The sequence below is a fragment of the Aspergillus brasiliensis genome (genome assembly GCF_001889945.1).
Source record: "Aspergillus brasiliensis CBS 101740 unplaced genomic scaffold ASPBRscaffold_1, whole genome shotgun sequence".
Lineage (NCBI taxonomy): Eukaryota > Fungi > Ascomycota > Eurotiomycetes > Eurotiales > Aspergillaceae > Aspergillus > Aspergillus brasiliensis.
This window is the reverse complement of record NW_027137442.1, coordinates 3,563,872-3,585,935: the sequence shown is the minus strand read 5'-3', so window position 1 is coordinate 3,585,935 and position 22,064 is coordinate 3,563,872. Positions and strand designations below refer to the sequence as shown.

At 50.6% G+C, this 22,064-nt stretch overlaps 10 protein-coding genes across 10 annotated transcripts; 5 read left to right on the top strand and 5 right to left on the bottom strand.

The window, feature by feature from the left end:
* Nucleotides 1-413: 413 nt before the first annotated feature.
* On the top strand, nt 414-1,724 carry ASPBRDRAFT_191328 (putative MFS monocarboxylate transporter; the record flags this gene model as incomplete). Its single annotated transcript, XM_067620357.1, has 2 exons — nt 414-550; nt 620-1,724. 2 exons carry the CDS (start codon nt 414-416, stop codon nt 1,722-1,724), a joined length of 1,242 nt encoding a protein of 413 aa, XP_067485317.1.
* A 267-nt stretch (nt 1,725-1,991) lies between these two features.
* ASPBRDRAFT_113784 (uncharacterized protein) lies at nt 1,992-3,212 on the bottom strand (the record flags this gene model as incomplete). Its single annotated transcript, XM_067616767.1, has 2 exons — nt 1,992-3,007; nt 3,065-3,212. 2 exons carry the CDS (start codon nt 3,210-3,212, stop codon nt 1,992-1,994), a joined length of 1,164 nt encoding a protein of 387 aa, XP_067485316.1.
* A 345-nt stretch (nt 3,213-3,557) lies between these two features.
* Nucleotides 3,558-5,738, top strand: ASPBRDRAFT_112726 (uncharacterized protein; the record flags this gene model as incomplete). The annotated part of the gene is made up of 4 exons (XM_067616685.1): nt 3,558-4,503; nt 4,551-4,974; nt 5,021-5,312; nt 5,385-5,738. The coding sequence occupies 4 exons, from the start codon at nt 3,558-3,560 to the stop codon at nt 5,736-5,738; spliced, it is 2,016 nt and encodes a 671-aa protein (XP_067485315.1).
* Nucleotides 5,739-6,865: 1,127 nt separating this feature from the next.
* Nucleotides 6,866-7,481, top strand: ASPBRDRAFT_37282 (uncharacterized protein; the record flags this gene model as incomplete). Its single annotated transcript, XM_067623694.1, has 2 exons — nt 6,866-7,386; nt 7,462-7,481. A coding segment is annotated over exon 1 (230 nt), but the record flags the coding sequence as incomplete, so codon positions are not given.
* A 200-nt stretch (nt 7,482-7,681) lies between these two features.
* ASPBRDRAFT_50865 (F-box protein) lies at nt 7,682-8,767 on the bottom strand (the record flags this gene model as incomplete). Its single annotated transcript, XM_067626620.1, has 1 exon — nt 7,682-8,767. One exon carries the CDS (start codon nt 8,765-8,767, stop codon nt 7,682-7,684), a length of 1,086 nt encoding a protein of 361 aa, XP_067485313.1.
* A 322-nt stretch (nt 8,768-9,089) lies between these two features.
* ASPBRDRAFT_113127 (FAD-binding oxidoreductase) lies at nt 9,090-10,773 on the bottom strand (the record flags this gene model as incomplete). The annotated part of the gene is made up of 3 exons (XM_067616720.1): nt 9,090-9,576; nt 9,629-10,662; nt 10,711-10,773. 3 exons carry the CDS (start codon nt 10,771-10,773, stop codon nt 9,090-9,092), a joined length of 1,584 nt encoding a protein of 527 aa, XP_067485312.1.
* A 3,241-nt stretch (nt 10,774-14,014) lies between these two features.
* ASPBRDRAFT_107964 (glycosyltransferase family 32 protein) lies at nt 14,015-14,761 on the top strand (the record flags this gene model as incomplete). Its single annotated transcript, XM_067616584.1, has 1 exon — nt 14,015-14,761. A coding segment is annotated over one exon (747 nt), but the record flags the coding sequence as incomplete, so codon positions are not given.
* Nucleotides 14,762-15,143: 382 nt separating this feature from the next.
* On the bottom strand, nt 15,144-16,183 carry ASPBRDRAFT_191322 (uncharacterized protein; the record flags this gene model as incomplete). Its single annotated transcript, XM_067620356.1, has 3 exons — nt 15,144-15,672; nt 15,727-15,838; nt 15,904-16,183. The coding sequence occupies 3 exons, from the start codon at nt 16,181-16,183 to the stop codon at nt 15,144-15,146; spliced, it is 921 nt and encodes a 306-aa protein (XP_067485310.1).
* Nucleotides 16,184-17,847: 1,664 nt separating this feature from the next.
* On the bottom strand, nt 17,848-20,192 carry ASPBRDRAFT_255935 (serine/threonine-protein kinase). Its single transcript, XM_067622192.1, has 7 exons — nt 20,028-20,192; nt 19,816-19,938; nt 19,641-19,752; nt 19,366-19,570; nt 19,158-19,313; nt 18,572-19,110; nt 17,848-18,520 (listed from the first exon to the last, which is right to left on the bottom strand). The coding sequence occupies exons 1-7, from the start codon at nt 20,068-20,070 to the stop codon at nt 18,031-18,033; spliced, it is 1,668 nt and encodes a 555-aa protein (XP_067485309.1). The 5' UTR covers nt 20,071-20,192; the 3' UTR covers nt 17,848-18,030.
* Nucleotides 20,193-20,453: 261 nt separating this feature from the next.
* Nucleotides 20,454-21,034, top strand: ASPBRDRAFT_255952 (uncharacterized protein). Its single transcript, XM_067622193.1, has one exon. The coding sequence runs from the start codon at nt 20,489-20,491 to the stop codon at nt 20,936-20,938; it is 450 nt and encodes a 149-aa protein (XP_067485308.1). The 5' UTR covers nt 20,454-20,488; the 3' UTR covers nt 20,939-21,034.
* The last annotated feature ends 1,030 nt before the right edge of the window (nt 21,035-22,064 follow it).

Here is a 22,064-nt window from a genome sequence, read left to right as displayed (position 1 = left end):
ATAAGGTCCCCTAATAAGCAGCAAGGTCGTCATGCTCCCATGCTTTAGTCTGAGTCGTATCACTAAGAGCCATCGCGCATATGAACCGGCTGGTCCAACGAACTAGTCGGCAGACAACAGCCTATACATCTCGAGTCGCCGGCCACGCAGCATTCAACATTACCGACATGCTGATTGATAATTACTGCACCCTCCAGGAGGCAGATACGCTCGGCATCTAGCGCCCAACTAAGGCAGAATGGGTAGGCAGGATTATTCAACTGGTCATCGTTTCCGAACCGTGTTTGACTCCGAAGCCGAGAGCCGAGCCTCAAGTGTATATCAATGATGCAGCCAGATTGTCCAGATATTGAAGTGAGCAGTACAATTCTCTTCCTTACGTGGCAATCAATTGTCATCAGTCAAAACACGCCATGGAGAAGCCAGAACCACCTAAAGAGGCTGATTCGCATATAATCGAGCAGAACACAGCATATGCTACGCCGCCGAATGGTGGTCTCCAAGCGTGGCTGCAGGTGGCGGGCTCCTTCTTCCTCTTCTTCAACTCATGGTACTCTTCCTATGTTGTCCCAGTGTGCTTCAAAACTTTCTACTAACATACTACCTCTGCGAACTACAGGGGAACAGTAAACACATACGGTGCTTTTCAGACCTACTATGAAACCGGCCTGCTCAGGGATCAGTCCAGCTCAGACATTTCCTGGATCGGCGCTATCCAAGCCTTCCTGCTCCTCGTAATTGGGGTCATCACCGGTCCCCTCTACGACTCAGGATACTTTTACGTGCTCGTTCTCTCAGGCTCCATCCTCATCGTCGTTGGTTTCATGACACTCAGCATCTGCACATCATACTGGCAAGTCCTCCTCGCGCAAGCATTCTGTATCGGCCTCGGAAACGGATGTCTCTACATCCCCTCCGTAGCCATAATCCCACAATACTTCTCCTCGCGGCGTCCCATCGCCATCGCCATCGCCGCGTCTGGGAGCAGCCTCGGAGGAGTCCTCTATCCCATCATCTTCCGCCAACTCCAGCCTCGCATCGGATTCGGATGGGCTACACGAACTCTCGGATTTATAGCTCTGGTAACGACCGCCTTTTCACTATGCGTCATGCGTGTCCGTCAATTCCCCAAACACAAACGCGTCTTGACCGAGTTCTCTGCCTTCAAAGAAACCCCCTACACTCTATTTTGTTTGGCTATGTTCTTCGGCTACATTGGCTTCTTCAACCCAATTTTCTATATCGAAGCCTATGCTATTAAAAAGCATGCCATAGGCGAGCCTCTTGCCTTCTATCTTGTCTCTATCCTCAATGCTGCGTCCGTTCCGGGAAGAATCATTCCAGGACTTCTGGCCCCACGGCTCGGTCCGTTGAACATTCTCCTGGGGAGTGCTATTATCAGTGGACTGTTGTCGTTATGCTGGATTGCTATTACAGACTCGGGCAGCTTAATTGCATTTGCTGTTCTGTATGGATTCTTCTCTGGGGCTTTTGTCGCACTTCCTGCCGTGGCTTTAACCTCTCTTACTCCGACACTTGACACTTTGGGAACGAGATTGGGTATGTCTTCGGTGTTGTGTGGGTTGGGGTCCCTGTGTGGCTCGCCTGTTGCGGGTGCTATTCTTGATAAGACGGGGTCGTATCTGGGGTTGCAGTTGTATTCCGGGCTAAGTATTGGGGCTACGGGCGTGCTGTTGCTCTTTGCACGGATGTCGAAGAAGTAGTGAAAGATCCTGGTTATTAGGAGGGAGATTAGATTAGTTGCTAGAAAGAAAAAAGAGATTGCGATATTGTTCTTGGTGGACTGAACTTGTTATATTGCGGATAAGTTTTCGATACTATTAATATATTGAAAAACCCATCCAACTCAGACACAACACCATTGTTCTCAATTTCTCACTCCCTGCAAGCAGTTGGCGCCGTTGATGACCCATGCATATACTAAAGATGGTCTGCAATCAACACTAACATTTCATTTCCCAGAGATATACTTATCTACTACTCATCGTGATTGCCAAGGGCAGAATAGTCGGGATTCGACGTGAAAAGACCGACTCCTTCCCAACTCGGTAGTAAACTACGATCTCAAGTTCATAGCCTCGACCCACCAGACATGAATCAAAGCTAGGCACGAAAGGTATGTCAGGAGGAAGAACAATCGACAATGGAACCAATGCTTCGTAAGCTCTCTCCTTCGCTTCGGACTTTTTCTCTGTATGGCATGGCACAGCCTCCCAGGTTGTACTAGACAGGTCTTGTATGGTAATTTGCAGGGCCTTCACATAGACGCTGGATTGGCGGCTTACGGTTCGATTACAGAAGTCTCGACTCGGAGACAAGCCAAAGGATGTCAATGCACGTATTGAGGTTGTCAGACGGTGTAACCGAGGACAAACCCCAGAAGAGGCTGGATGATACCGGAGTCGGAGGGGAATGATAGTCTCCACTGGTCGTTGCCGTTGAAGGTGCACGGTAAGTGGATCCGATTGTAGGGTCTCAATGGCGAGGCGGCCTTCACTTTGCCGGAGAATGTTACGGACGATTTTGGTCTCTATGATAGATTCTTCCTTTTGAGCAACTTTATCCAAGTCGCTGGGGACTAGAGTAAAGGCCGGCGGCGGCCTGTCTGACGAAGGAGTGGGAATGATGTAGATCTCTCTTCTGGTGCTGAGTACCGGCTCTATGTTTTGGTGGCACATCTGGAGCGTCGCCTTGATGTAGTAGCGGACATGCACCGCATTTGGGGTCAGAATGTCGGCGTTCTTTCTTCCTGTGTCGCATGGAGCTTTTCCTCCCAGTGAAGGAGGCAGCGCTGTATGCGCATATCGCACCAGTGGATCCGACACGGCGTGGCTGCATGATTCAGTCGGCAGAGCTGATGGAATGACGAATGTATATGGAACATTTCCAGGGTGTTCGGCTCGCATCTGCTGACGGAGACGCAGAAAAGTCTGGGTGCTCTGGACTTTGGTTCCTAGTTCATGCTGCATGGAAACTGTCGTCACTCCTGGATGAGATAATGGCTTAGTAGATGTCGGGATAGACGAAGTAAGCCATATCTTACCTTCAAGCATGATCACAAGATCTGAGTAGGGCATGTTTCTCTCCGCATGGATACTGATTTCGCCTGAGATTATGTCCCCGTTGGAGAACACACATAGTGCATTATCTGATGTATCATATATATGTACCTGGGGCTTTTGTCGAGCCATTTTCTGTGCAAGGCGCGGTGGGGATTACAGAACGGCATCTCAGTGCCCAGTTGTATAGATGTAGATATACTTTCTGGCTGTAGGACACGGATATCGGAATCGGCGTTCGGTAGCACAAATATACCAGAATAAATTCAAGAGTAGACATGGCACCGTTTAATGGCCCCTGATAATAGGATGTTGATGCTGCAGGACGCGTTGGCCTGGCTAGGCTGGAGCCAATCGGGATTGATTATGGTCATTCCGAACGCCGAGTGGGCTTTCGGCATTGACTACTATCGACCACCAACGCTGTCGAAGTTCTGTCTTTGACTTGTCCCAGGCCAGCTGGTACTCTCCATCTATATGCCTATTCTGCGGCGACGCAACGGTCGCAGGGCTGCGTGCGAGGCCTGTCGCAGAAGGAAACTGGCTTGTGACCACGACCAGCCCACATGTCAACGATGTCGGAAACACTCGCTCGAATGCGTCTACGTATCACACTCAAACGGAAGACAATGCGCGAACTTAGGGGTCATCCAAAAATCACCTGAATTAACCAGTGTTTCTCTTTCTAAGGAGGGTACAGCATCCACAGTGAACCACCGGGTTGCGGAGCGGACCACGCCCCTAATTGACAGCCCGAACGAATACCTGGGTCCAACGAGCTTCACTTCGGTCTTTGTGGAACACAGCGATCGCTTCGAGTTGGAGGATGCCAAAAGGACTCCAGATGTACGACGAGACTGTGTTCCAGATCCACTAGCCGACACTCCATTTGTTCAGCTCGGCGCCCGTCTACTGCACCAAATACCAGAGGAACGAGACTGCTCCACTCTCTTCTCCAAACACATCAATCCCAATGATGGCTGGATCCGACTGGCAGGGCATTACTCGTCAGACAGGATGTGGGAGACTTTCCGTTCGGCGCTACGGCGACGCTCTGAAGAAGATAAGCTGGAAATTGCTACAATCCTCACCCAGAATAGCAAAATCCCGCTCCGAAATGAACAGGATCCACAAGCCTGGCTGGCCAGCTTTACAGGGACACAGATGCGATGGGAGACCCTTGGCATTCTGTATACCTACTGGGCCTTTGGAGCAATCTCCTCGTCGTCGGAGAGTCAAGCTGTCGCGCGATATTGTCAGGCACATCCGTCTGTTACAGGGGTGAGACAATTGATGGCTCACTTCAAAAACTATGCGTCACTATGCATCGATATATGCAAACAGCTTGGCTCCGTCAATGTTCTCTTTGTGTACCTGTTGTACAAACATAACATCCTGGAGGGGATTCTAAGCGGGGACAAAAGTAGGTGCCATTACGGATACTATATGCCTGCGGTCTGACTGGATAAGGTTTGTCTCACTGGACACAGCATGGCGAGCTGGTTGCCGTGACCACTTCACTCGGACTTCATCGCGAGCTTGCAGAGGAGGCAGATATATTAAGCCTTCAACACGAACTGAAAAGGAGGGTGTATGCCGCCGTGTTTAACATCGACAAAGTTATATCGACCTTCACTGGACGACCACCTCTCTTAAGTCAAGCATATTCATCTACCCGACTTCCACTAGACATGAGTGACGATGCACTATTATCCGGTGACCTCACATCTGCGGCTGCGCAGCTAGACTCCCACGGATGGAACAAAAACAACCAGATCTATTCTACTACAATCCTCCGATCCCGCACAAGCTTCGCCCGCATCCGGCATGAGATATTGGAGCTTTTGGAAGGCTCGGTGGATAGCCTGGCCGAGGGATCAATCGATCGAGCCATGTGCGTTACTCCAAGCTAAGCATATACATTCTAACACTCAGTGCAGGAAACTGAAGCAACGGACGCATGATACATACATGCAACTCCCCTCGATGATCCAGTTCTCGAATTCCAAGCTCGGCAATACCGACGTTCCCGGATATGACATTTACGCACAAATCCTGACGCGACTGGAATTTCTTCTGAACCTATTCTTGTTGGAACGGCTGTTGAAGCGGCACCATATCGTCACCGAGCAAAACCTCGTCGAAGTGAGTCATGAAATGCTGGACTTGACCTTGATCTTCTGGAGAAAGAAAGACCATTTTGTTGGTCTATACGCTGATTTTGAGTGGCTGGTACGTAATTGGGTTCTCTGCGTGTATATCATACAACCACGAATGTTAATCACTCTCTAACATGACCATAAGACCATGTCGTACGCTGTTCCAGCCAGCGGAATCCTCTGTTTGGAGCTCCTGCGGCAAGTCACCCACCCGCAAAGCTATCAAATATGCCTCCAACGATCGGCAATCATCCAGAACCTTAGTCTGCTGGTAGTATGTCTGGACTGGATCGAGTCTGAGGCTTCTTGCAGGACCATGGTATCTTTCATCCGGAGGATTCTGTGTCGATGTCTGGACCGGATTCTGGATCCTGATCCGCCGGGAGTGGAGCAGCTGCAGTCTGCCCCGTTTCTGGATGATGAGCTCCCGCAATATCCGCATCTAGAGTTGTTGAACACGTTTAACTGGGTTGATTGGGATGGAGGTATTGGCAATTGAAGCTTTAGACGGATAGAACGTGACTAATCCTAATGAGGGTTGTAAAATGAGTCTTTCAGTCAGGCTAACGGTCTACAAGTGCCGGTTCATATTCAGAGTCCCGACAAGATACGTGAGAATCAGAAAGACAGGATGTTTACTGGAAGCTTTTCAGGCCTAGCCCAGAGACGATAATAAAGTCAGAAGCTTACTCTCCTATCATCATGCGAATGTAGTGGTATATCAATGAGTCAGTGCTAGCTGTGTTTTCAGTCCTTATTTCTCCCGCGTTCTTCATCAGTTCAGCATAGCCTTGTGGAATCAGACACTACCATCGGTCCTGATCTATCTTTCATCAGCAACAATCTATATCTCAAAAGACTCTATATAACTCCGACTCACAATCCACCATTTCTAGTACGATTCATTCCATCCTCTTGCGCCTTGATCATCCCTCTATTTCGAAAATCTGTTACGCAAGCTCTTCCAAGATTCTAACCATATTGACACTACCGATAGCCATACCTACACACTTCAGGCTTGAGGAAGCTACTGTCATACTCGATATCGTTCTGCTGCTTTTATCACTACAACTTTCTGACCACCAGATCACTGTGCTTAGCAAGCTGAAGGCCAGGATCCACCCAGCTGTGAGGTAATTGCTGGCTTACCAGATAACAATGAAAGCATGACTTGCTACCATCTTTACTGATTACAAAGAGATTGATCACATACAAATTCGACCTCATTCAACCCGAATCACTCAAGCAGCTGTACCAATTCATTTATACCACTCTCAGGCAATTGTGCCCTGATCTACAGGCCGCAGGGCTCTCACTATATACTTACACCATTCAACTAAGACTCAAGCATAGCATACCTACCTGTGTTCTTGCATATGCGTCATTACTGAAAGACAAACAAGGCCCAGGGTTACCAATACTCAAAGTTGGCAGGTGATTAAGCCAATAAAACCGCTGAATTCTCCCATCCCATCATTCAAGCACCAGAAATCCCTCACACTAGACTTGCACCTGAATCTAGTGTGATATAAGCGTGAGGGCTATACACCTCAATTAGTACTCAGTCGTTGACTTCTTCTCTTTCTTTACCTACACTATATCTACCGGTGACTCGCATCCTCCTCCCTCTCTTCCTTCTTCTTTCTTCTACTAAACCACTTTCTTCAATCTTCATATATACTCACCAGCTTCTCTTCGACGACTACCATCAAACAATCACCCAACCATATTGGCTACCCAACAACCGCACAACTACTCAACTCCCTAAACTCACCCTACAACCTTCAACCAACGTACTCACCACCAAACCTCAACTCACACCAAAACCACACCCTAGAAACTCCAACCCACACTCACACTCACACCCACATCTCACCCTCACGAGCAACAAAAAAATGTGCACCGGACTCAACATCTCCTTCTCCTGCGGCTGCGTCAAAGAGATGGACTTCATCCAATGCAAACAACGCCAAGGCACAAACGTCAGATGCTGTCCCGCAAAGCGAGCTCTAGGAAAGACTTCTGCAAATTACTGCCGACGCCATCTCGTCGCTCCGGGTGCGCCGAAGCGATATGTGGAGGAGAAGGAAGCGCAACGGGAAGGCGATGAAGTTATGATTGATGAGTGATGAAATAAGGGGGAACGGGTATGTATATCATTTCTTTCCATTCCATTGGGTTCATTTGGTAATTTGGGATGTGGGACTGATTAGTTGGTGTAGTTATCACTTTTTGGGAATGGGATTGGAAGTTATGGGGTGGTTTAGGGGGATGGATAATGCATGGTTTTTGGTTGATTTTGGTTTTTTTGGTTTGTTTTGGAATTAAACATTGGTTTACTGCGAGTTGTTATTCTCATCTAGCAACTAAGTGCTTCACATGATGAACTGCAAAGCAAATAGGAGGATAGCATCATATCAAGCAATCCTAGTTCCATATCATTTAAAAAAAACGATCAAACGACATAACCACATCCCTCTGATTAAAATAGCCCCTTCGACTCACAAACTCCGAAACCCCTTCCACCGAAGTGCCATGCTTACGCAAGTGCCACACCTCCTGGGCCTTCCGACACTGACCAAAGTGCCCAATGAACTCATCCTGCGAATAGACCCTTTCACGTAAAGCCAGAATATCAGGCAAAGAATCCGATCCCCCGGTAAAATATTCCTCCAAGGAAACCTGACATCCACTGCAACAAACACCTTCCTCGAGGCGGCCCTTGACCCGGTTGAACCAGGGTAAGGCGGTGGTCGCCATGAATGGCAGGTTGGAATATGATCGAGCGGAGGTCCAAACATTTTGTTCATCAGGGGTAGGTCTGGACCCGACGGTTCGGATGATTTCGTCCATGGTCACTAGCTCTCTTCTTCCTTTGATGGGGACCTCTCGCATGGAGTAGATCCCGGGGAGGGTGCGGAGGGTCGGATGGAAATTGGCGAGGCTGGAGAGCTTTGACAGTGTCTTGGACTTCGATGAAACATACCATTTGGCGTCAGTGAAAGGGACCAGCTCGGGCAGGCGGTTGAGGTGGATGCAGGAGAAGCAGCAGCGGAGGAGGGTCGGGAGGAAGAGGAAGCCGCTGAAGGAGCTGCAGAGTTGGCAGTCGCGTGTGCAGAGCGCGGTGAACAGCTCCGGGAGGGTGAATTGTTTGGCGAGCTTGGTTCGCTGGAGGATGCAGAGCGTGTCGAGGGCGTGCGTGGTTGTCTCGCGGTAGAAGCGGCTGGTGCTGACGCATTGGTGAGCGAGGCGGCTGACTTGACGGAATCTGAACAGAGATTCGATGTCCAGGTGGACGCAGATCTCGTGGATGAGTTCCAGGTGCAGGATGTCGAGCTGGCCGAGGCTGCTGGAGGGGGCTTCGAGGGGTTGGGTTAGAGACTTGCGGACGTGTTTGTGGTCGCGGGGGTTGATGCGGATGACTGCGAGGTCGAAGTCGCGTCGGTGATAGGATGTGAGTTGGATGATTTCATCTTCTGGGATGTTTTTGAACTGAGAAGTGTTGGTCTGCGACTTGCTAGGGTCCATTTTGACGCGTTCAGTCGTGATGAAGCAAGTCTTGGTTCTGGGGAGAGAGGAGAGTGAGGAAGATGAGACCAGGGGGATCAGCTTAACTAGGCGATTATTCGAGGTGCACTGAGTTGACACTGAATCAATGTTTGACGTGCCGAAGATGTAGTAGTGAATGAGTGAGGTGGGCTGGTTGCTGCGAGGCTACCGGATACGCGTGCCACTGCACAAGTGAGCACTTACAGATTGCACTGTGATTCCTTAAGCTGAACGACCTGTCTAAGGCGTATCTGAGTTAAGAGTATACTAGAAGGTGCAGGTGAGAAAGTAGTTATTGCATTCACTGCGGTATCTTGAATCCCCCAGGAACCATCTTCTGGAATACTCCCTTCGGATCTACCTCACGGCTAATGCGTCGCAGCTGCTCAATGCTCTCAGAGCCATAACTAGCGATCGGATCCTGCCATTGCGCTGCATAGTTCAGGTAGACAAAGGGATGATATGCATCTAATGCATGCGCATCTGCTTCAATGCCTGAAAACAGCGCTTTGGCGGCTTCCTCCACCCGGGCATCATCCGCTGCATCATCCCAGGTGGCACTCAGTAAGGTCACCACCAGTGATCGCTCAGGGTGTTCGGACGACAACCCCATGATATTATGACCAGGAGGTGCCCGCGCATAGATAGCAGGAGGTAGTGGCTCAAGGGAGATCGACCATACAATGCCTGGTACATCTTGTACGGCTTTCAGACTCGAGTTCCACCGGAGGTAGGTTGCATTTAGCATTGGCACGGTCGCGTCATGTGTGGTCACTACGCTTAATTGTCTATTTGAGTCGTTGGTTAGCACTGGAAGATTGGATGGAAAGATCCTCTTACCGTTTCCCACTCTGTGAAAACGAGCCTTGCTCGATGGCCACCTCGTGCATGGATGCCACACGCACGGTGCTGAACAATGGAGGGATATCGAAGAACGCCTTGTACACTGCTGGTGGTGGTGTTTCTCCATCGTCTCCTGGCTCCAAGTTGCCCGTATACACGACACTGTTCACGACAGCGGCACCCTGGCCTCCAGCAAACCCGAAACTGGTGATCAGCGAAGCATACTCATCGTAGCTGCTTGCGCCCGCCGTTGGGTCAGCCAGCTCGGCAAAAGCGCGTATTTGGGCGTCAATAGTCTCAGTGCTGTGGTAAACAGACCCGCCATAGATAGGACCTTGCGCAAACGCCCGCAGTTTGAAGCCTGTAACAACCCCAACATTGGCAGCGCCGCCGCCCCCACGGAGCGCTGCCAGCCAGTCCGGATATTGCGCCTCATCCACATAAACAATTGTTCCATTGGCTAAGACCACCTCTGCACCAACCAGGCTATCGCACGTCCACCCGTAGCGCGGCGAGAAGTAGGAGATACCACCCCCAAGCGTCAACCCGCCAACCCCGACCTGCGCAGCGCGGCCTCCTGCCACTGAGAGGCCCAACGGGTCGAGCTGAGCATAGACCTCACCCCATGTAGCACCTGCTCCAACAAACACGGTCTGTTGTGGCTCCTTGTCCTGCGCATCCTCATCCTCATTATCCTCGGTTGGAACCTCCTGCACTTGGACGGTGTTGATGGCGCGCAGGTCTATAGTGACTCCATGGTGGATATTGGATGCGCCCCCAAAGGAGTTGTGGCCGCCAGATCGGATCGCAAACTGGCATCCGGCTTTTTCGGACTCAGGAACACCTGCCGAGATCGCTACTATGCTGGCGATGACACTAGATACCTCTTCAACTGAGTCCGGAAACACCACGCACAAGGGGTGAAGCTCGCTGTTCTGCTGGGCAAAGTACGACCCCTGTGATGCTTCATAAGCCGATGTGTCTGGGAACGAGACTTTGTCCTGCCCTATAATTGCGACCAAGGCGAGACACTGTACGTAGTTAGTGTTCTGTTCTGTAGAGGACGGGATTGCACGTACACATGCTCCCGGGAAATTGCAAGCCTCGGTGGCATTGCTGCCAACGAGCGGAAGCTGTTCCATAGTTGCAAATATGAACAGGAAGACGTTGAATCTTCAGCGGCGGCGGGAAGAAAAGATGAGGAGAAGATTGACAATGGAAGAGGCGCCGCAGGACTTTAACAGGCGGTTGAGTGTCGTACGCGACGGTCATGAGGCTAGAGACTTAGCGGCATTCACCCCTGTCATTGTAGACAAGATAATTCGTCTAGGTGACTCGATATCCCCGCTCTTCCAGCCTTGCCATGGCAATCTCTTCCCTCGAACTAGTTCTTTCGGACATGATCATAAGTGCGGTAGCTGTCCACAGTCCCATTCCCTCGGAATCGCCATGTCGCCATTATTGATAATTGAGTTGAAAATTCATCATTGTGTGGTTGACTATGACCAGAGAGGTCGGTGGAGACTCAATGGCAGGAGTTGGGGGGTGAGTTTGCGGTTGGAGTTGCCAGTAATCTGTATAGCCCCGTGGTAGACAAGTCGCCAGCATTGTGGTTAAAATCGCTCGACCGTCATTTGTAACTTTTTCTGAGAAGACAATGACGCTCCTTGAGATCGTCCTTTTCTTTTGGCTTCATCGCCATCCTTCGCGTCGCTCATGAAGCGATTGATCAGGGGATTAGTTCTAGCAGTCGGTCGGAAAGCATTCGCTCGAATCCCTGCAAATCTGCCTGCGCGCAGGCAGATTTGCAGGGATTCGTTTGGGTGCGACCGGCCAACATCAGCCTTAGCTGAGTCTACCCCAAGTTGGAGCCTCGTGGCGCATAGCTTCCGCAGACGAGGCAGGTTTCAACTGCGCCAGAGTGGAATAAGCAGAAGCATCAGACCGAGCAATGAATAGTAAGCAAAGTAAGCGACTCTTTCTTGAGCCAGTCATCATTATGAATTGGGAAATGAGTGTCTCATCTTTGGTTCCGGTTTATAGCAGTGGATCTGCCCCGTCGGTAGTTGCTTCAGTTGATTGGTTGAGAAAAGCTTGTCTGTTGGTGCCTGATTTGCCGCCTGGCGTGGCCTTGCTGCCTGGATCTGCTTTGCCATAGCAAAAGGCTGCCATACTACTTCAGAATCATTCAATGCTTCGAAACTGATATGCAGAGCCATGTTCGGCAGGTAGGAATGCTTTCAAAAGTATTGATCAGCTACTTCGACTGTATTTCTAGAAGTTAGCGATCTATACTTCTGGTACATTTCCACCATGATAACGGCTGATTGTGATGCTTACACCAGAATCATGTATCATGCAGCTCATCCATAGACCGTACTGCATGCTCCCGGCTGAACATATGAAACATTCTCCAACACTGACTACTTGCATTACGTTGTCACAGTGCAGTATTTTTACCTGGTCAAGGCGGTAGTAATCTGCCCGTCCTATCATAAGGCGGACCAGACAGCGGCAAGAGCGGCATCAGCCAACTGAGCAACCGCCATGCCAGATGGCCCCCTTTGAAGGAGTGAAGCTGCTGCTTCATTCGTATTCTGAAACAGGTGCAGTAGAAGTCTATAAACAGTCTTGATAGCATCAGATGCCAAGCTGTCTACAGAAATCCTGGCCCCGAACAAGCAGTCTATCCGCAAATTAATCTCCCCTTCGCCGCAAGCGGCCCCCACAGACCATCTCATTCAGGGAAATGAAACCTTCGGGATTTATAGGCCCCCACCAGAACCTACCGACTGGACACGGTTGCCCGCTAATCACCGGATCCAGTGATTCTTAGCTACCGCTGGATGGAGACATCATGTGTCTGGTCCAATCAGAGTAAAGCAATGTCAGACTGTCTAAGACTTGGTCAGATCTACAGGGTCTGGGCATTGCCTTGTGATGTGTGCACTAAGCATACGTACAGAGGTGTTGCTACTTGCTAAGGGTGAGAGGACTGTCACGGTGTTGACTGAGAATACTCTTTCAATATTCACAAAGTACGGAGTATAAACTTACCATTTATACAAACTCACAAATAAATTGCTGCAAGGGATTGCATTTCAGTAGTCACTGTGCAGGTTCTGTCACCATCAGGCAACCCAACCCAGTTCAGACTCAGCTAAAAATAGACTCCACCCGATCCGGCCAGGATCAAGCAAGACACTGCAGACTACGGAGGAATTTGTCTGACCTGATGGTGTGCCCCCAAGTCTCAGCAGTCATCACAGACTGCTTGGATCGGCAGATCAGCAGCTTACCATCCTCTACTCCGTAGTCAACGTTGTTGGAGTGCGGTCGATACCACAACAACATCCAGCCGCATCATGACTGCTGCTGTGTTACATGCGGATGTCACGGCTGTCTCTTACTTTTAGCTCGTATCTTCCAAAGATGGAGAATAGGGACTACTCTGATTCTCACATTCCGACACATCTAGCAATATTCTCCACTAGTGAATACCAAGACTTCTACCCTCATTCATCAGCAATCAGCAAAAAAAAGTAAAACTACACTATCCCCACTAGTCCAAACCTGCTTTCCAGCCCCCAGACACAACCAACCTACACAGCCAAATTCCCATCGATCTTTAACTGGAAAGAGAAAATGCGTGTCCAGGATTCTAATGCAACGCGGTGAAATCAGCAATCAACTCAGCAATCAACCCTGGACCGACCCAAGTCAAGTCACAGCGGGAAGCCTATCGGCTGCCATCACCGCATTTTGGTGGAGAGGGGTCCGAAGGGTCCATCCGTGGCGTCTGCAGGGCCCATCTGACTGGCTTTCCAGGGTTAATCTCCTTTCTTTTTACGAAGTAGACTGTAAGTGGGTGGATTTCACTGAACTGGAAGGGTTTAAGACGGGCCTGGACCCTGCAGATTGGTGTAATCACCCAAGTCATTCTTTATTCTTTATTCCTACTACCTGGACAGTAGATATTGTTTTCATGCGTATTTCCTACGCTTCACATTCATTCAACCTTTCTATCGAGACGACTATCTACTTAGCTTCCTGCAATGTATCAATAGACAGCAAACACAATCACGACAACTCAGCATAATGTCCACCATGTTAACCCGACCCACGGCCATTCTCATCTTCTCCCTCGTCGTTTTGAATCTGTACCTCTTCCACCGACTCATCCGTCAACCCGTCGTGTCACTCTCACCCACTATTATCCCAACACCAAGTCCAGTGGTAGAGATACAAATACACTCACCACCACAAATAACAACAGCCACCGAAGACCCAACCCCAGCAACCCTGCTCCTTCCAACCACCACCCTCGCAACAATCACCACCACCACCACCTCCTCCTCCTCCACACCAACCCCAACAACACACTCGATCCCGCACAAACTATGGCAAAAAACCGGCCCTAAAGGCCTAACCCCACAATCCCAATCCTGGATCAGCACCTGGACCACCTTGAACCCGCAACTCCGCCACGAAATCCTCACCGAAACATCCAGCCTCGCCTACGTAGAAACCAACTTTGGCGAAACCTGGCCAGAACTCTCCACCTTATACACCTCCCTCAGCGTGCCCATCCTCCGCGCCGACCTCCTCCGACTCCTCATCCTCTACACCGACGGCGGTATCTGGAGCGATCTAGACGTATCATGCGAGATTCCCATATCACAATGGCCGATCCCGCCGTCGGCGAATGTGGTCGTGGGGATCGAGTTCGATGGATGGCAGTTTGCGTCGTGGACGGTGCTGTCAACACCTGGGAATGGGCATATTTATCATGCGATTGAGTATGTCGTTGATAAATTGGAGGGATTGGCGAGAGAGAATAATGTGACCGTGGGCGGGTTGACGATGGAGATGATTCCGGATGTGGTGGATGTGACAGGGCCGCAGGCTATAACGCTGGCGTTGTTGGAGACGATTAGTGAGACGGTTGGGAGGAGGGTAAGCAAGGAGGAGATTGAGGGGATTGGGGAGGGGGGGGTGTTGTTGGGGGATGTGTTGGTTTTGCCGCAGGCGAGTTTTGCGGCGTTGCAGGGGGGGATGCCGAAGGGGCAGGGGGAGTATCTTGTGAGTCATCATTATGCGGGGAGTTGGAAGAATGAGGTGGGTGGGGAGGGAGTGGAAGATGATAAAGAGGAGGATGGGGATGATGATGGGGAGGAAGTAGTGGTGGTTGTGGAGGAGGATGGTGATGGTGATGGGGAGGATGAGGGAGGGAGTGGTGAGAGTCATTGAGTAGAAGCTGAGGGTTATGTATATAGTTTGTACGCTTTGTATATAGTAGTGTATGTTATGCTATGCTGTGCATGATCATTTCTGTGCTTTAATAGTAGAAGAGTGGATAGTAGTATACTCTCTGCACAGCTACGCAATGTTGCCTCACACGTGGCCTCCTTACTGTCAACTTAGTACTATGCAAGTCACCTATGGACAGACAACATGCAGTATATCCATGCCACTATCAAAGCAGCTAATATATACATGAAATAGTAAGCAGCTAACTCGCCAACTCACTCGGCCGCTGCTGCGCCTCCAACTCCGCAACTCGCCGAGACTCTCCTTGAAGCTCAGCAAAATCTGGCTGCTGCTGCTGCTTGTATACTTCTCCCTGAACCACTTCCCTCTCTACACTAGTAGTACTACCTGCAGACTTCCTCTTCCGCCAAACGAAAATGTACGCCATCGCCACAAGAAGTGGCACTCCAGCACCCACCCCGACACCGATACCCGCTTTAGCTCCTGTGGTGAGTCCACCGGATGAGCTGGTCGTAGACTCAGCCGACGACGTAGCACTCGTAGCTTCAGCTGTCGCCGTAGCTAGCGTCGCGCCGGGAGTGATCGTCGACGATGCATCAGTCTCCGTGATGATTCTATCTCTGATAAGAGGAATCCCATCCTGATACAGCAGCGATGATGAAGATATGGTAGTCTCCATAGCGACATGGTTCGTGACTAGGGTTATGACATCCCCTGAGGATACAGAGGTAGCGCAGGCATGTGTCCAGTTATTGTAGAGAGTGAGACCACTGACTCCATATCAGAATAGTCATTCATCAAGCGATTATCTTCAAGATACCCACCTAGGACAACACAACACCCCATTCCGACTCCCCGTCAACGTCTCCCCCGCCCAACCATCCGCCAACGTCGCCGCCGTATGCCAACTACTCGGACAGTAATACCCGGGACTATCTATTCACTGAATCAGCATAGAATTCTAAAAGAAGAGGGGCAGGAGTAGGAGGAAGAGGAGGTACAATAATACGAATACCAAAACTGATAATGGGTATAACTCGTCTGCGGTATACTCCCCGTCGGATAACAATCCATATCCCCTGACCACCAATGTCCGAAGTAAATCGTCCCCGCCGCTGCCCCGGCTCCATCATCGGCGGTATACATCGTCGCGGACTGGCGACATGTTACTGGTGGGGAGAATGTCCCTGTATAGGGACCTCTGTTGTATGCGCCTGAGTAGCCGGGGAGGGAGACTGTTGAAGCTGTCGCGGCTTTGTCAATGATTTCGGTGGCGGACATTGCGTCTGCCATGCGACCAGGGTTGCAAAGTCATTTCGCTAGAAGAGGATTATGGAATGGGTAGGTCATTGATATAGGGGGATTGTCGTTCTAGTGTGATCCTTCAGCCTTGGCCTAGTGGCTGATGTGGTGTTTATGATTGGTGCGTGTATCTCTACCAGATAGCATTTTGTATGTGCTGACTTGAGTTGCTGAGTATCGGAAGATGTGCCGTTTGTTTTGGGCCAGTAGACTTTTAATATTTTGAAAAGCTTGTCATGCCAGGATGATTTTCAACTATTGCTGTAGGTTCCGAAGAGGGTGAACTCCGTAGCAGCAATATAGGTCACGGTCAATGTCCGACCGGAGAACATGCGACATGTCTGTTGAACGTCCGTAAGCCCCAGTAGCACGGACATCCTGCGAGGCCGAGCGGGAAATGGGGGCCCTTTCTATGCCATACACAAGAATTGTTGTGGATGGTAGAAAGGCTGCCTGAAACAGTGGTTTCTGCCTCAGGTGTTCATCTCCTCAATTGGGCAAGTCAATATCTCCGTAATAGGATAGCAAGATGAAACCATCGAGTCACGATCACTCAGACACCGCAAATAAATGGTAAGTTCAACCAGATAGATATTACTATCTATACCATGCATCAATCGGGACATTAGAGTACCAGATGGTAATACTGAATGACATTATCTCAAGACCCTTAAATTGGCCATGACATACAGTAGTTGGTATAAATATATGTCCCGTGCACAGTGACCGGTCGAGCATGACAGGTCAATCAATAACTCAACGTCTGCACTCTGCAGGTTCTCGGAGACTTGCATCAATATCCGGATGATATAGAACTTAAATAATATTCAGGTCAGGTCATATTTCCGCTGAAGATGCCAGATATCCTCCGTAGGTAGCCAGGTAGTAGATCCGTCACAGCCAACGGGAGACGGTCGGTACATCCGACGATAAACCTTGCACAGCAAGAGTACCGCCACGGATATGATCTTTCAGCGAGCTAACCATCGGGCTCTACGATCTACTCATCATTGACACCAATGCTAACCAGGCATCACCGCAATGCTCCATTCAGGTCTATAGGTATAATGAAAGGAGGAACGTCATTAGTTACAAGGATATTTCCCGGTCCGGCCCCAGTCTCCATGCCTGGTACATTCCACGTCGGGGCCGCACTATTCACCGGGTATGCAAAACGCCAGAGAGATATCAAAGGGTGAAAACAACACAATCAACAATTAGAGAAGAAAAAACGGTACATCTCGACCATCGTTGGTATGTCACAAGGATAGATGAATTAGAAATCGTCATATGCCACTCCCATCTGTACAACTCCGGAGCCAACACCAGTCAAGGAAATAGAAGTGCAAAGAAAGAACCTGATCTGCGCTGGATCCAGGGAAACCAATGACAAAGCCAGTCCCATAAACGAAGAACTCGGGACGGTGAGAAACGACTGAGAATGATGGATATGCTGTCATACCAAGACGCCGTCAGATGTCGGCTTCGGCCCGCACCGCGGCTTCTCACGGTCAAGGCCGGTGCCAGCAAACAAAAACAAATGAACAATTCACCCTGGCATGGTGGGAATGTGCCTGATTAATAGGGGTCGTCCCGAGGCAAGCTTGGTCGGGGCTGCGTGTCCGAGTCACTCCTCGGTGGCCCAGTCGTGTGCGATTCTCATGTCAGCGCCCCTAGAACGAAAGGCGGCCAGATAGGCGACATGCTATCTCGTATCAAAAGCGCGAGCTTCTCAACGGGCAAAGAATAAGAAATCTCTATCGAACTGTCCAACAGTGGTCAAGTCATAGCGATGCGTTTCCTCCTCCGGGTATCGAACAGCCCCTTCAGCTGATAATCTGCCGGGCGCCTTCTTTACCCAGCACGCCAGGCTCCTGGGGCTTCGGGCTCCTATCGCGCCCCTTCTTCCGGCTGAGGAAAGCGAGCATGCCGCTATTGGAGCCCTTCCCCTTGATGGACCCGGTGTCGTAGCCTTCGGCAGGCAGGGTGGAGCTATGATCCGCCAGCTCGCTCCAGCTACCGGCTTCTTCCAGCACCATCTGCACCCCGCCACCCTTACTTTGTTTCCGGGTCGCGCCCCGCGGGCGCACGGCAGTCGGTGGCAAAGGACGGTGGAAAGGCGGGGCCGGCGGCGGCGGCGGAGGAGGGAGCGAGGCTTGCGAGGTGGGAGTTTCGCTCAGAGGGGACGGGGTGTCCGGCTGAGTCAAGTGACTGACAGAGCCATCGTTTCGGAGGGGAGGCGAGTTTCGGGAGAGGTCGGGCTGGGAGACTTGTCGGGAATGCGTGGAGTGGATTGGCAGGCATTCTTCCGGGTTTCTAGCCAGGGTCAGCAAAGGCACGGACACTGAAACAGGCTTCGGAACTTACGTTGATGCGGCAATCGCATCCGCAGCGTTGCTGATGTTGGTTAGCACGGCATCCGCATCTCCGTTTGCTTGGAGACCAACGTACCCAACGTAGTCTACCTTGGTGTAATCGAAGGGCTCAAACATCGTCTCAATCAGACGGTGCAGTTCGTCCTCGCGGATCTCCTTGGCCGTCGCGTCCTCCCGCAACTCGGCTCTCGGTTTTTGCCGGCGCGCTCGGGCTTCCAGCGGAGCCTCCTCCAAGAGCAATTCCTCCAGATCATACGTGGCATCAAAGTTGGTCTTGTCGCTGGACGGTCGGAACACGGGCGGGATTTCCTTCGCCTCCAGGGCGACAAAGTCGAGGTCGGCGAAAAACATATGTGAGGTGAAGCTCTCAAAGCTGATCGCGCCAATCCGCTTCGACCGATCTCGTTCCATAAACGCCGACATGGCTCGCAGGCAGGGAACGGAGACCGCGGGGTTGGTGACGTAGTACTTGGGTTGCGCCTTTTTGATGTTTTCGCTGAGGACGTCCTGGCTCCGACCTTCGAACGGGCGCTACACGAGTCAGCAGGCCTTCCCCAGTCTAAAGCAAGGAGACATACCTTGTTGTAGATACACTCGTAGAATGTAACTCCAAGTGACCACCAATCAACTTCGCAGTAGTATCCGCCGCCTTCGTATACTTCCGGGGCAAGATACGCCAGTGTGCCCGATTTACTCGTGAGAGGTTTGCCGGGTCGAAAGTCCGAGGCGACGTTCTGTCACGATGGTCAGCTTCAGGAACAGATCGCATGCGACCGGCGGACTTACAAAATCGGCCAAATGGACATGCCCCTCGGAGTCAAGCAGGATGTTGTCCGGCTTGACGTCACGATGGATGATTCCCTGCGAGTGAATGTACCTCAGAGCGCAACCCAGCTCCGCTATCCAGAATCTCACGGCCTCCTCCGTAAAACATTTCCGCGAAATGTGGAACCGGAGATCACCGCCATTCATCAAATCCACCACAATGTATCTTCTCAATTATCAGTGACTGGGGACGGACCATGGGGGTGTCGTGGTGGGAGAGCTATTGCAGGACGCACATATATTCAATGTCTTGAAAGCTGTATCTCAAGTTGCAAAGGAAGGCATGGTTGAGGTGTTCGAGCATCCGCCGTTCTCGGATGATATTTCGTACGCTTTCCGACCGGACGACTATCCAGGAAAAGAGCATTTCATGTCAGCATGCATTGGGCCACTCCTTTGGCAGTCACATACCTTCTTCTTTCCGAATATATTTCAGCGCGAACGTCAACCCGGTGTCTTTCTTCTCCACGATGCGAACCTTGCCGAAAGCACCTTTTCCCACCACCCGCAACAGACGAAACTGATTCAAGTTCACTGCGCACCATTGTCAGCCTCCGCAGCCCATGAATCTCCGGCCAACGCGCCCGATGGCATGCTTGACCCGAGCGGAACCCAATACATACACTCATCGGTGGCGGCCACCTGTTTCCCTTGCGAGTTTCCCATTTAGACAGTTGTGTAACCACAGACGCTGGAAATCTTTTTCTCGGTCACCAACAGCAACATCCCACTGGAACACGGTAATCTCTCGACGGTGGAAGATGAATGCGAGGGAGTCGTCGACAGAAATCCGGTGGAAGTTTTTCGAGCGAGGAGAGGGGGAGAGGGATCGGGGAGTAGGGGATGGGGGCGAATTGATTGAGGGAGGTCGGAGGAGAGAAGGATAGGAACTTTATAGGCGATGACGAGGTATGAACATGCAGGCCTAGATAGGATGAGACAGGTGTTAGTTAGGAGGAAATAATAATTGCGGAAGACTGCAGAGGTCTATTGGGACGGGGGGGGAACGTGGGCGGAGGGGCTCATTTTCCCGATTCGCAAAGGGAGATAGACAGTAGACTTTGGAGGAGTGAAACCTACCCCAATGAAGAGCGACGATGGCAGGAAGTCAAAAGGTGAAGAAAGTTTTGGAGATGGAAGACAGTTGGAAAAGTCCCGACAAGGACAACCAACGGAGGCCTGGTCGGGTAGGGGAAGCGAGAGGGAGGGCGAGGGCGAGAGAGCGAGAGCGAGAGAGAGCCTGGGAGGGAGAAGGGGGGCGGAAACGAGCAGTCGAATATGGGATGGAATTCCGAGTAGTAGCAGCAACAGCAGCAGCAGCGGCGGCGGCAGCCAGAGAGGTCAGAGAGGAACGGGGGCAGCCCCTAAGCCGGAGGAGATGATGAGTTCAGTTAGTTACTTTTCTGACCAGCAAGGCGGGCCGAAAGTAGTCGGTCGCCTGTACACTAAAACTACCGCGCAGACAGAAGAAGTTCCCTTACTCGCCCAGGCTGCGGAACTGACGAAACCGACCAGGATGGGGCAGAGAGAGTAGATGAGGTGTGATGATTTCTTTTTCTTTTTCTTTTTCTTTTTCTTTCTTATTCTTTTGCTTTATGTTTTTGTTTTATCTTTTGGCTTCTGGCTTGTGGCTTTTCTTCTTACCTTTGCACTGTTTTGAGTTTGTCTTGTTTTGCTTCTTCTCACGGTATTAAGTTTCGTTCTGGAACCCAGCCAGAAGGAAAAATGACGATGCAGACACCTCCCATGCAAACCGAGGGAAAGGGGGAAGAAAATGGTCTTGAAGAGAAGAGCAGAGACACCACCCGAAGATCAGAGGGATATGATATTTCCCAATACGAGGCAAGAGGGCCCCAGGTGACTTGGATTAAACTATGGGGTTCGTCGGAGGGGTTCTTGGGTCGGCACTGGGTAAGCGAAGACGAAAGTCTGGAGAAATCCAAGATGAAGCGATGGATGGAAAACCTTCGTGTGGCTGGAACCGGCTGCACGGTAAGACACGGCGTATTTACGAGCTCTGACCAGCTGGAAAGTCTACAGTTTACAGAAGAGATAATACCAAGGGAAAATAGTAGTAGAAGAGATGTGGAAGGGAATATGAAACATGAGAGAGAATGGCGGCGGTGAGTGAACCGAATGGGTGTAAGAGTAACTGCTGGCAAATAAAAAATTAAGAAATCATAAAAAATAAAATTTAGAGGTAAAAAGTAAAAAGTAAAAAATAGTAAAATTGTTCAAGTGAAGCAGATACTCAGTTACTGGTGATGGGACTGATGGAGACGACGGAAAAGGGGATGGTTACCAGGAGAAGTGCCGCTTGGGCCCACGAGGGAAAGGGAAAGGCGCGCCGGCAAGTGGGAAGAGATAGCAAGGGCGACATGCGAATGGGAGGATGGGATTATGGAAGACGGCTTGGATGGAGCAGGTCAAGAAGGAAAAGACTGGGCCTGCGGTGGAGAGCAACAGCAGCGGGCCTCACTAAGACGGTGGCCGTCGGTGACATCGCCAGAAGGGATGCGCCGAAGAGGTCTGGAAGGAAAATCTGCACCTGCAGGCAGCAGATAGGCGCAGTAGCCAGTAAGGCAAGAAAATCATAAAAGAAAAAGAAAAAGTAAAAAAAAAGTAAAAAAGAAAGAAATGGAAAAAGAGTATGGAAAAAC

Coding starts and splice junctions, on each gene's coding strand:
- ASPBRDRAFT_255935 (XM_067622192.1), bottom strand. CDS start 20,070: ATGGGAAACTCGCAAGGGAAACAGGTGGCCGCCACCGATGAGT. Junction 19,939..20,027: donor GGTGGCCGCCACCGATGAGT/GTATGTATTGGG, acceptor AATGGTGCGCAG/TGAACTTGAATCAGTTTCGT. Junction 18,521..18,571: donor GATGCGATTGCCGCATCAAC/GTAAGTTCCGAA, acceptor GACCCTGGCTAG/AAACCCGGAAGAATGCCTGC.
- ASPBRDRAFT_255952 (XM_067622193.1), top strand. CDS start 20,489: ATGAAGAGCGACGATGGCAGGAAGTCAAAAGGTGAAGAAAGTTTTGGA.